Consider the following 13,870-nt stretch of genomic DNA (forward strand, 5'->3'; position numbering starts at 1 on the left):
TATAATATTATTTATATATATATATATATATATATATATATATATATATATATATATATATATATATATATATATATATATATATATATATATATATATACCCCATTTTGAAAATAAATGAATACTTGCATCCGTTTCTCAGTGAATACAGGCAATGTATTTTGGTGCATTTGGACAAAACAGATTTGTGATTTGTTAGACAGATATATTTATTAAAACAATATTTTAGTCACCCAACATATTAAGATATTAAAGGACAATACAATTTAATTCAAGCAAAAAAATAAAAAATAAAAAATCTACAAAATTTCAACTAATTTTTTTCCAGTTATTTGCTTCTCTTGATTTTTTTTGTTTCTGAATTTATATTTTGTATTTTTCTATAACATTTGAATGTGGGTGTTATAGATTTTGGACCGTTATTGTAAGTTATTTTGTTAGATAAGCTCCAGATTTGGCTTCAGCACTGACTAATCTAATGTATATGCACAAATATAATATTGTAAAGCTTCCTATTAGAAATATGAATTTAAAAGAGAGATTTGTGAGGGGTGTACATATACATGTATGCTGAGCACTGCATATATATATATATATATATATATATATATATATATATATATATATATATATATATATATATATATATATATATATATATATATATATATATATATATATATATATGCGTCATGACAACAAATGATTTTATGTTGCTTTATTTTAATTAGGGAATCAGGTTTTTTGGGGAAGCTTAACTTAATATTTATGGTCAGTTTGATTTATTTAAGTTTTAAAATTTAGGCAGTATTATAATTTAACTTTATACATATAATTTAGTTTCACTGATTTATATTTATAGTAGCTAGCTGAAATGAAAACAAATGAATGAATGATTTATATTTATATAATTTTGTCTCACAGTTTTGTCACATTTTATGCATTTTAAAAACTCATTTTAAGGGGGAACATATTTATAATTTCATTTAATAAATAAGCTTATTTTGTCGGCCACAATAATTGAATTTTATTTATATAATTTTGTCTCTCTAATTGGAATAAAATCATCATGTTTTTCATATTACAAACCCTTTGTTACATTTTATGGATTTTAAAATCAAATTTAGTGGAAACTTTGAATAATTTAATGTAATAAATAATCTGTGATTTGTTTATTTATTATGTATTCATGTTATTTTCATGTAATTCAGTTAATCATTCTTTTTGGTTTAGTCCTTTTATTATTAATCTGGGGTTGCCAGAGCGGAATGAACCACCAACTTATCCAGCACATGTTTTATGCAGCGGATGCCCTTCCAGCTGCAACTTATCACTGTGTAACATCCATGCACACTCATTCACACACGTACACTACGGACAGTTTAGCCAACCCAATTCACCTATAGCACACGTTTTTTGGACTTGTGGGGGAAACCGGAGCACCCAGAGGAAACCCATGCAAACACGGGGAGAACATGAAAACTCCACAAAGAAATGTCGACTTACCCAGCCTGTGCTGCTGTGAGACGATTGTGCTACCTGCCTTAATTTTATCAATAAATCTAAAAGTGTAAGTAAATTTGAACTAAAAGGGTATTTTTAATTTAATTTAATTTAATTTAATTTAATTTAATTTAATTTAATTTAATTTAATTTAATTTAACTTAACTTAATTTAATTTAATTTAATTTAATTTATATGTTTAGAATAGATTTTTAAATGATTTTAAAAACAGATGTTAATACAGAATTTATACTATACATTTTATTAAGAAACAGTAAACTCATTTTAAGGGAAAATATTTTTTTATTTCATGTCATTTTTGCCTAAATTTATTTTATCTTCATTTAATTCAGTAATTTATAAGTAAATTCAGTTATCTGTTCATTAAACTGAAGTAAAACTGTCTTTTTTATTTCATGTAATACATGTTTAGGGCTGGTTTGATAAGATTTCAATATAGATTTGTATGGTTTTTTTTATTAAGATTTCCATATATATTTTAACATTTTAGTATATACTGTATATTTTAATAAGCAATTTTAAGCAATTATTTTATATCATGTGCATCCCTCCACTGGAAGTAGTGAACTTGCCTTAAGCAGGTCTTACACCAGAAGCGCCACTAGGCAACGCACAGCGCCATGCACACAGTTGGCTGTAAAACTATACAAAGAAATGATTTTGTAGTCTCTGCTTGGTCTGTGTCCGAGTCGTACATGTACGGCTGAATGCTGGTCCTCTCACTCATGTTGCTTCTCTCTATCTGCCTGTCTGTTGCCAATCACAAAGCAGGGGAGCTCTTGGCTCCGCCCCCTTGTTAAGTTAAGTAGGATGTTGAAACTAATTTTCATGTGAAGCAACACACCCCTAAAACAACGAGCTGTGTGTGTAAACACCCCATGACACTTAACACATTATAATAAACAAATCTGAATTGTGTTTTGAACTAAACCTAAACTAGCACACTCAGAAGAACCATAATATTAACTATTAAAAAAGGCGGTGCCCTTTAACGTATTAAGTCAGTTTATTGTCAGATTAAATGCCTAAGAGTCATTCGTGAAAAAGGTGACTTCATTTATTTTGATCGCTACAGATTTTGATGCCTACATCCAACAGTATTTAACTTATTAGCATAATTAGCATAATTAGCACATTTTTCCATTTCTTACAGACTTTTTTCAACCATGTGTTCAGAATTTGGCATAAATGTAATGCCGAAAATGCTTGAAAATTTGTTTTTCAGTATCAAGATCCATTTCAGCAGTGAGGATTCACTCCAACTCTTGCATACGAGCACAAAGCAATTTGCAGAGGAAATCCCCTCGATTTCAGAGCTCACAATGAGTCTCGGCAAGCTGTAATTTAGTCCCAGCGAACGCCGAATGTCTGTTTGTGTGTAATTATTCCCGTTTGTTGTGTGTGAATGGGAGCTTCCCTCGGGCAGTTCGCTAGCAGAGAGCAACTCGTAGCATGTAATCTAAAGTCATGTCAAAATGTCTCTTCATGAGTGCAGAGCTCATAATACAAACATGTTTTCTGTCACATGAATCTGAAGGCTCAAAAAACAAGGACAGAGCCTCCACTGACTGAAACCCCAGAGCATTATGGGGGAAACAAGAACAACACAATGAATGTACTGTGTTACAAACTGCAGATGTCAAAGTAAACAGCTACATGTTCTGAGGACCCTGTTTCATATTTTATATCAGTCATGATTTTTACATGTCTTCTTCATAAGACAGTACGCTGTCTTTTTAAAAACAAAACAAAACAAATAAAACAAGTGATCAAATAAGCTTTATTGAGGTATTAATTAAGTAGCAAATAAAGTAATAAATAAATATTGAAACTGTCAGTATTTCAATATATTGATTACTGAACATGTCAGTAATACAATTTTTCCTCATTAATATCCTTTTATAGCAATTGAGTAACATATTATATAAAAATACTTGGGATGCCTATGGTCCATATTAATATTATATTTTAATAATTAACCGTTTTTTGTTTCATGCAATTTTGTCCCAATCATCTGGGGGAGTAATATGATTTTTTTTTTAGATATAGAACATTTTAAAAATTATTAACTCTAAGTTTTTGGAAAATAATTCAATTTATGATTTATATAATCATATATAAATGATTAATGAACCATGGCTAATCCTAATATATGTAATTATATTTTATAACATTTTAAGAACAATAAAACTTTTAGTTTAATGCAATTTCTATGACAAATCATTTGGGGGAGCAAAATATTTATATTAATATATTCATATTTTACGCTTTTTAATTACATTAAATGTAAATTAAGTACAATTTCCATTTTTTTAATTTTAATTTTATGCAATAAAAATAGTTTATGAAAATTAATAAGAAATATGTTTCATATATGTTAATACATATGACCCATGGCTCATCCTAATATGTAAAAATAAAATTGTACTGCATAGATTTTAAATAATCATCAACCATCGTAGTTTAAATTTAATTATCAGTCCTTTTATGCAAATATTTTTGTTACATTTAAAAAAAATTTTCATGCAGTTTTATGCCAATCTTCTGTGGTATGTGATTTAATTTTTACATGAATTCATATTTTAAAGCTTTTGTTAATTAATAATGCATAGAGTAAATAAAGCACAATTTTTGTTTTATTTCAAAATAAAATTCTACTTAAAATTAATTTATTGCATAAAATGTTACATTTAACATTTTTAAAATACACAAAATATCAAAATGTTATAATATTACACCAACTGAGTGGTATAAAATATAATTTTATAGATTTAGGTCATCAGTCATTTTAGGCAATTTTTTTATACATTTTTTGCTTTGTTTTAACCCTCAGGGGTCGAAGACCGCGTATACACATTTTGAGGGATCTCAATAATGCCGAAAAGAACTTCAATTACAACCTCAGTTTTGATCATACAGATGAGATCAATACATCAATCGAATCTGTTAGGTGTTTATTTTTTTGTGTGTAGACTTACAATAACAACAAAAGTGTGTGCTTTAGCAAAATAAGGAAAAGACAGAGTAAGCATTCAGTCTTTTCTCTCTCCGCGAACTGTTTTTAGAAACGCGTCACTAAAATGCACTGAAACTTCAAGAAAACAACACACAGACATGAGACATACATAGAAAGCTTGAAGTGTCCACTTTTAAATGCAGCGAGTGCATGCTGAAAAGAAACATTGTTTGATAAAGTAATCAGTTTGAAACCAACACTATGTCTAGTTTCGAGTTCATTAATTTTGAATCCACGCTCATTGAATACATTAACACAAGAGAGAGAGACATATCTGCATAAAGCTTGGAAGGTGATCTTTCCAATTGACTTTGAAAAGAAATGTTGTCTCGCTAGGTAATCCATAGAATTCTCTCACGCATTCCGCCGGCTCTTCCTGTGTCTGCCATTATTACAAACAATGACGATAGCTGCCCACATGCCCACAAACAAACATAGCGTGCTAGAAAAGTAGTTTCATTTTTATTCCCAGGAATAAATTAAAATTATGACCCATTTAAGCTATTTTATGCCTACTATCTTTATGCCTATTTTTATTTTTTAATAAAAATAATAATGAAGTAAAATAAAAAGAATTTTATTTGTTATTTCATTAAATCATAATTTTAAGGATTTTTTAAATCATATTATAAACAATAATAAAGATGTTATTTATGCAGTTATATTATTTTATGCAATCATTTTAATTAATTTAAAGTACAATTAAAAATAAAAATCATGTAATGTTATGCCAGTCATTTTGAGTATTTATATTTGACAAATTTTAGAAGTAAACTGAGCACAATTTAATTGAAAATTTTATTGTTCACAATAAAGGATTTAATTTAAAGTTTTTTTATGAACCTCAAGTGTTTGAATATTTATTCAAAATTATGCTTTCTTCACTTTCTCCAATCGGTGAAGTTTGTTCCTCGCCACTGTCGCCACTGGCTTGCTTGGTTTGGGACTTGTGGAGCTGCGCATTGATGGATTTGCTCTTCAGTGTTTGGACTTTCAGCAGTGAAATTTAAACCACACTGAACTGAACTAAACTGAACTTCAACTCTGAAAACTGAACTGACACAGTTTCGATTTACAAAAACTTCTATGTTAAACTGCTTTGACACAATCTGCATAAAAGCTCTATAGAAATAAAGATGAACTGAATAGAATGCTTTTCGCAGTCTGTACAGCACTAATAATTCCCACAATGTTAGTGCAAAGCATGCTGGGATATCTCTCCCATCTCTTACCTGGGATAAAGTCCGACCCCGACGTCCTGTAGCTCTCCATCACTGATGCTGAAACAGTTACAGGTCACCTGCCAGAAAACAAGAAGAAAACCCATAAAACAAACACTCCTCTCCACTCATCATCAGCTCTCTGCTGTTCATTGACAATTAGATACATTTTTCTCCCATTGAGAAAGAAATGATGCAGACTGCCAAAAACATTTATGCAAATCTTAATGAAATCATACCAGACTTAATGATCAAATAAAAGCTAAATATATGAACAAATTATAATCCAAATTTGAAGTAAAAAAAAAAAGAGCTTTAAGTAAAAAAATTGTTTGGCCGCAGTACCAGACATCACCACCAGTTGACTTTCAGTTTCCATTGGCGAACATATAAAAGCGCACCCTATTTCTGTGTGTGTTTTAAGAAATATGAAGCATGTTTTTCTTCATACTTTTAGCAATAGTTGTAAATTAGATATAAAATTATGAAGTATGGGCAGTTTGGTGGTTTTTAATTTGAATTTAGCCTCAAAATAAATTGAATTGTAGTAAAGAAATACTTTACAAGTCTGATGAGCAGTGGTGGATTTCGGTATGGGCAATATGGGTGATCGCTCAGGGAGGCATCTTTCTTGGGGGTGGCACAGGGAGACGGTGATGGGGAAAAAAAACGAGTCCCAGTAAAAGCTTTGAGATAACATTTACTTTATGCAAATATATTGATTTAGAGTGTTAATGCTTGAGTGTTAAAGCTTAAGAGTGTTAAGCTTGTTACTCTGTATGTGCAACCGAAACAACGCTGGGAAAATCAAACTGACGCATGCACGCAGAAAATGATTCCCATACACAGCTCTGCTCCCAGTGTGAATCTTGGCTGTTTAAAAAAATATGCTGATAAAATATGTGCGTCTATGTGCTGTGAAACTGAAGTACCTGGTATAACTTTTATGCAGAGGTGTCAGCACGCAGCGAGTTTTGCAAGTCGACAAAACTAAAGTTTAAATGATGATGATCTTGTTTTGACTAAGCATGGCTATAAAGCAGAAAGGAGGAATAATGAGTTAGGGAGGTAAGACTTTCTCGGCCATGAGTCGGGTCAAAGACAACAGATAATTCCATAAAACTTATGTATTTTTTTGTATTCTATAGAATTGTCATTAATAATATTCATATTATTTGCATGAATTAATATTCATGCAAAAGATTTCTTAAGTGATCTTTGCATATCACTCCAGTTGTGTCTTTCTTTACATTGTTTATTACAAGAGTTCGCCCTTATTGATTATGTAGCTTTTTTGGCATGCTGTCCGGGAGAGAGGCTTGAACTCGAGAGATCCTCGAGCCCGGGGCTCCCTCCCATTGCAGGACGAGAGGGGAGTCCGAGTTCAGGTAGATATCGAGAACTCCCCTGCTTGATAATGTTGGAAGTAGATTAATGCTATGAAGTGTCTATGCTGTCAATTTAGATTAGTCAATTTACTTACGTTACATGTTTTTGGTCTGTGGGAGGAAACCGGAGAGCCCGGTAAAAACCCACGCAAGCATGAGGAGAACATGCAAACTCCACACCGAAACGCTGACCTGGACAGGAAGTGTCCAAGCCGGTGACATTCTTGCTGTGCGGCCGTGGTGCTAACCACTAGGCCTCCGTGCTGCCCTGACAAGGAAATGGGAGGAGTAGGGGAGGAAGGGGGATTCTTCAAGACGAAGATGGCTGAAGTAAGATACTCTGGTTATTTATAGTGGTTAAGGAGTCGTCTGATTGGTAAATCAGTGTTAGCTAATGTGGACCAGGTGCTATCAATCATAAGCACGTGCTCCTCTCGAAATTAGTTTATAAATAAACTTCACTTAGAGTAATAATTGTATTAATATTAATATTGGGTGGTATATTAGCCAGTACTGGGTTGCGGCTGGAAGGGCATTCGTATGGGGTGGTTCACCCAGGGTGCCATTTAAACTAGAACCGCCACTGCTGAAGAATATCTTTGTTGCAAATAAATAAATAGCTGTTGCTCAGTAATATATATATATATATATATATATATATATATATATATATATATATATATATATATATATATATATATATATATATATATATATCAAAAATCAGTAATCAGATATGGAGGCTAGAATATGTTTCAAATTATATATATATATATTGATTCCCTTACAGTATGTTTAGACTACAATAATATGGTTTAAAAATGGAACCGCAAATGGTCTCAAAGGTTGAAGGGTGACAAAAACAGCAGTAAAATATGTAGACCTTTCCCATAATATAAAGTTTGTTGTTACAGTTGAAGTCAGAATTATTAACCCTCCAAAATTTTTAGTGCACCCTGTATATTTTTACTCAATTTCTGTTAATGGAAAGATTTTAACACATTTCTAAACATAATAGTTTTAAAAACTCATTTCTAACTGATTTCTTTTATCTTTTCCATGATGACAGTGAATAATATTTTACTAGATATTTTTCAAAACACTTTATACAGCTTAAAGTGACATTTCAAGGCTTAACTAGGATAACAACTAACTAGAAAAGCTAGGATAATTAGGCAAAGCATTGTATAATGACGGTTTGTTCTGTAGACTACTGAAAAAATATTTGGCTTAAGGGGCTTATAATAATGACCTAAAAATGTTTTTTTTAAAAAAATAAAAAATACTTTTATTCTAGCCGAAATAAAACAAATAAGACTTTCTCCAAAAGAAAAAAATACTATAGGAAAATACTATAGTGAAGAATTCCTTGCTCTGTTAAATATCATTTGGGAAATATTTGAAAAAGAAAAGAAAAAAATACACAAGGGCGAATAATTTTGACTTCAACTCTATAAGATTAGAATTTAATAGCAACATAGTGAAGTAAACTTAAGCTTCCCACTATCAAAGCGGTGACTGTTAAGTGGTTAAAACCACATTATCTGACTTTTTTTTCATTTATTCGATCCACTAAAAACAATTTTAATGTCCTGCTCATACAGTTCCTTGTAGTTTGTATATATTAGAGCTCTAATAATCTGAAGAATTACACAATTATTTACAACTCTACTCCTCTCTTGGAAAAGCACATGTGTGTTTGTTTGGTCTGATTGGCTGGAGTGAGTCCATCTCCTGGAGAGACAGAACCAACACGTCCATATCGAGTCACAGCAGACCCCAAATATCAGAGGAGAGGATCCTAACAAGCCTGAGATAGGAGCTCTGCGGGATGGAAGAGTGGTCGGGGGACAGCAAATGCAACACATTCAAAAACAGGCAGTGTGAGTTTTGATGACACCACCAGAACGACAGGAGATGATTTCTGAGTCCCAGAAAAAATGTTAAAGCAGATTCGATTATTAAAACTAAGAAAACACATTAGCCAATTTATTCATAGGGTCATGCCAACAACACAGATACCAATTATGCCATATTCTGCCAAACTTCCTGTTCGCCATTTTGATTTGTTTCAAAATTTTCTTTTTTTAACTCCTTCTAGACCGTTGGTCCAATCTTTACCAAATTTGACTCGGATCATCTTCAGAACATGTAGACCAAAAGTTATCGCATTAATGTCGATGGACAAAACTGTTGTCATTTAGCATATGCGCAAACTTGATTTAATGCTGGCAGATGATATTACAGGCTAAATCACTGCCATGGTTTGATGAACTGAAACCAAACACAGGGCCCTATCATACACCCGGCGCAGTGTGGCGCAAGGAGTGACGCAGTAGTCTTTGGGTAGTTTAAGCTTGGTGCAAGAGTGGTTTTGAGGCGTTGCGCTACGCTGTTTAAATAGCAAATGGATTAGCGCTCATATGTGCGTCCATAGGCGTTCTGGTCTAAAAAGGAAGGCGTTCTGAGGCGGACTGCTGGCGCGTTGCTATTTTGAGAAACTATAATAGATTTTTCATTGGACCAAAACTAACCCGGTCTAAACTCCAGCGCAGAGTTGCGCCTCGCTTACGCACTGCTTGATACGCACAAGAGAGCAATAGGCAAATATCTTTACATATGAAAAAAATGTAAATATTAAGGATATATATAGTATATAATAAAAATAGATATAGAATATAAATATAAAGGATTAAAATATTGCAAAACATATTATTTTCTAGCCAACATAAATATGAAAAACCACTGCTTTTATGTCTTCTTCATCTCGGGAGGTTTTTTCAGTTCATTCATAACAATTTGCTTTTGTATAATATTATTATTATTAGCAGTATTATTTATTATATCCATATTTATATTTGTTTTATTAAAAACAAGCTTAGATTTGCCCACTTGTCAGGTTTTAGACCATATGGGGCATGGCATGTGTTTTAGGATATAACTCAGGTTTTTGAGCACAATTTGCTATTATTATTCATTTATTCGTTTGCTGGAAATTAGAACTGAATTTAGAAATAGTTTTGAAACGAATATTTGCGCTTAACAAACAAAAGTATTTATTTATAGACTAATTGATGTCTGTGCGTAAAGGTTTCCCTATCCAAGAGCGAAAGTGAAAGTGATCCATTATCTCTCATTCTCACGCAGTAGATGCTCTGTTTAACAGTTTTCTGTTAAAAAACTGTTAACTGTTTGCTTGTGAAATACTCATTTTTTCCACTTAGACTTACTTTGCTTCCTGTAAATAGCGAATGCGCTCTTGGCGCGATGCAGCTGACTCTTAAAGGGAATGGGAGATGAGACAATAATTGGTTTATTGTCAAAACACAACTATAACTCATTAAGCAAAATAAACTCAACCCTTTTAGATCATGCGCCGAAGCGCAAGGCAGATTTCCCGTCCTTAAATTAGCAAAAACGCGTCCTGACACGCCCTGAAAGCATTTGCGCCCTGCATTTTGCGCTTTGCGCATGGATCGTCAAAATAGAGCCCTTAATGTGCGTGATCTAGACCTGACTTTGACCAAACTACATCCGTTTGAGCCACCTTCTGGGTAAAATTGACAAACAATTAAATTCTATCAATAGGAATAGGAATCAATTCTATCAAAATTTATCAATTGATTTTTCAATAGTTTTGTCTATTGTCATGAGACTGGTCTTGCAGATTTGTTGTATCGTTGATATGTGAACCTTTAAATAATTGATTCCCTAATTTACACAACTTCCTTTCCACCATACTGAATTAGTTTGAACATATATTGTCTCTCCATAGTTCGTTAGCCCAATTTTCACCAAATTTGGCTCAGACCATGCTGCCAAAAAATTATAGAATTCTCCAGTTCCTCTGAAGCTTGTTGCCGTGCTTGTTTATGATGTGGCTGTTGGGCTGCTTGGCCCCGATAATTGCTGCTTGCAGCTATATTTTTACCTATACATAATTATTCGCATTTAGCAAAGATTATATAAAAAGTGTTTACAGACAGACGGACGGACGGACAGACAGACAGACAGACAGACAGACAGACAGACAGACAGACAGACAGACAGACAGACAGACAGACAGACAGACAGACAGACAGACAGACAGACAGACAGACAGACAGACAGACAGATAGATAGATAGATAGATAGATAGATAGATAGATAGATAGATAGATAGATAGATAGATAGATAGATAGATAGATAGATCTAGGGAGAGATTGTCACTAATGGGCAGGGCTTTCCCGCTCTGATGAAACGTACAAAGGCAGAATGTCAATCAAAGTGTTTCTGTAGGCTGTTTACTATAAAGTGTGATTAAAAGAAATAAAATTAATACATTTTTTCCAGTAGAAGCTGCTTATATTCAGACTTTTGCCACATAACTGTGTTTAAACCTTTTATAAAAGTGATTTTTGCATAATAGCTCTCCTTTAACTAATGCAAATCAACACTTAAAAAACAGTACCACACGCCTAAGAAGAAAGCAATGAAATGGTTGACAGGCAAAAACGCCCATCGAGGAATCTCCATTGATGTTGCCTTTATATTTATCGTTGAAAACATATTTCTGGCACATGCCCAACTAATTAATGCCTAATATATGTGTGGAGCTGTTGGGAAGACTGGCGGCGCTTCATGTGGCGCCATCACACAGTCTTTCATGTGGGAGCGTGAGATGGCTTTCAAAAGGTGTGAGTGAATGAATGACTGCTGGCCGCACTTCTGCTGATGACAGGTTCGAGTGTGTGTTTGTGTGATGCTGGTGTCTCCATCTGTATATCTGTAGTACACCATCGAGAATGGATCTATGCCTCCTATTGTGCTGTTTTAAAGGTTGCTAAATAGCCATATGTCGAAATTGAATAATTCAACATTTTCATAAATAAAATTTTAGAGTGGGGTGGAACGGTGGCTCAGAGGTTAACAAGAAGGTCGCTGATTCGAGTCCCGCTCTCCCTTGTAAAACTAATACGAAAGTAACTGAATCTGCAATTCAAGGAAATTCTGCTAGTCCTGGCTTCATAATAAAACAAATGTCTATTGACCCCACTGTTAAAATGGCCAACTTTTACAACAGAAAGAAGGTGTTTACAGCCTGTTACAAATAACAATTTTGGTTCATATAGGTAATATTACCCTTCATGACAACTGTGAGGGGGTGAATTTTTTTATAACTCATCTGTTTCGTTTATATTAAGTTATATTAAGTCTGCATAGTTAAGGACGGGGTCACTTGAGTGACAGCTAGGTCTCGCTGGTCGCCATCATATCACTTCAGCTGATTCCGGCTGATTAGCCGCTGAACTCGGCATATACATCATATTTTTGTTTTGTCTTTACAGTCAATTGCTTTTTGGAATTATTTCTTACAATTATCAGATGATAAGGCATGCTGTGTGCACGTATTTGTGCTCACAAACTTTAATATACTTATATACCATCTCTATAAATGTATTTGTTTTATTTCAGATAATTTATAAATTACAGAAATTTACTGTAAAGTAACAGAGGTTAAATTACAGAGATTTACCAGAAATTTAAATTTAGGGAATTTTGGTAATTTAATGTCCATTAGTTTATAGTAAATTTCTGTAAATTAATAGCCATTATTTTACTTTTTTTTTTTTTTTTTTTTACGCCAGCTGCCGAAAATAAACCGTAAAATTACAGACTTTTTTTTTTTTACAGTGTAGGCAAGGCCTATTCAATTGGAGGCTCGCGGGTCAAACTCAGCCAAAGAGGCAATTTGTTCCGGCCCTCCAAATAGTGTGATCAAGACATCAAAAATAAATTTAGTTCAGTCGAAAAACGGCCGCTATAGTTATCAAGTGACGTGCATCTGTTCAATACAGCATGACCTGCAGTTAAAGGCTCCGCAGAGCATGAGTCACCATAAGCGAGTGGTGCGGGCAGGCCTTTTGTACAATGCATTGATATAGCCAATAGGGATGCAACGATTAGCCGATTTCACTAACTGCACTTTAATTCTACGCAGTACTTAATCGTAAAGGCTTCTAAGCTGCATTTCTGTTGCAGATAAACAAAACTGCTGCAATTAATTAAGTCATGCCAAGTTGCCAACTGTGCGCTAGTTTAAAGTTCCAAGTATGCACACCGTAATTAATACGCACACACATTTGATTAACTATAGCAGCAGTTTTTCCATTATCACGTCTTTTCCGCTTGCAAGGTTATTTCTAATGTAAGAATATATGACAATATGCGCACACAAGTGGAGCAACGCAGTCTTTCCAAAAACATTAAAGTAGAAAACATCTCACAGTGAGAGTTATGCGTGCCTTTCAGTGCAATGTAAACAAAAGATATGTTATGTATGCATGTATACATAACATATGTATTATGTATGCATGAACGCAGACTGCAACAACATTTAATCTAAATAGCTACTTACCTAATATAAAGCTTGAATTTACATTAGACATGATAACCATGAAACCATGATCAGTCTTCAGACTATATAATTCGTACAACCAAAATCTATAATTGTTTCATCCCTAATTGTCATGCACTTCAAAAAATAACATATTTTATGAATGTTTCTGAATGTAGAATAAGCCTACTTCAGCAAAGCACTGCTTTTGTTGCGCTCTGAATTACAACATTTAATTGTTTGTAAAAAAAATGTCTATTGTACAATGCAGTGATATTATGTTTCAAAATACAATATATTCACATTTTAATGTAGACAAAGCCAACGTGGAGGTCTTAAGGAAAA

General features: G+C 33.1%; 1 protein-coding gene across 2 annotated transcripts in view; it reads right to left on the reverse strand.

The window, feature by feature from the left end:
- smyd3 (SET and MYND domain containing 3) overlaps positions 1 to 13,870 on the reverse strand; it is a 330,446-nt gene that overhangs the window by 79,993 nt on the left and 236,583 nt on the right. For both annotated transcript variants that reach the window (NM_001423732.1, XM_087289366.1), the window contains 1 exon segment: positions 5,773 to 5,840. In NM_001423732.1, the coding sequence (NP_001410661.1) occupies positions 5,773 to 5,840 (68 nt within the window).

The sequence above is a fragment of the Danio rerio genome, chromosome 17 (genome assembly GCF_052040795.2).
Source record: "Danio rerio strain M-AB ecotype USA chromosome 17, GRCz13ab, whole genome shotgun sequence".
Taxonomy (NCBI): domain Eukaryota; kingdom Metazoa; phylum Chordata; class Actinopteri; order Cypriniformes; family Danionidae; genus Danio; species Danio rerio.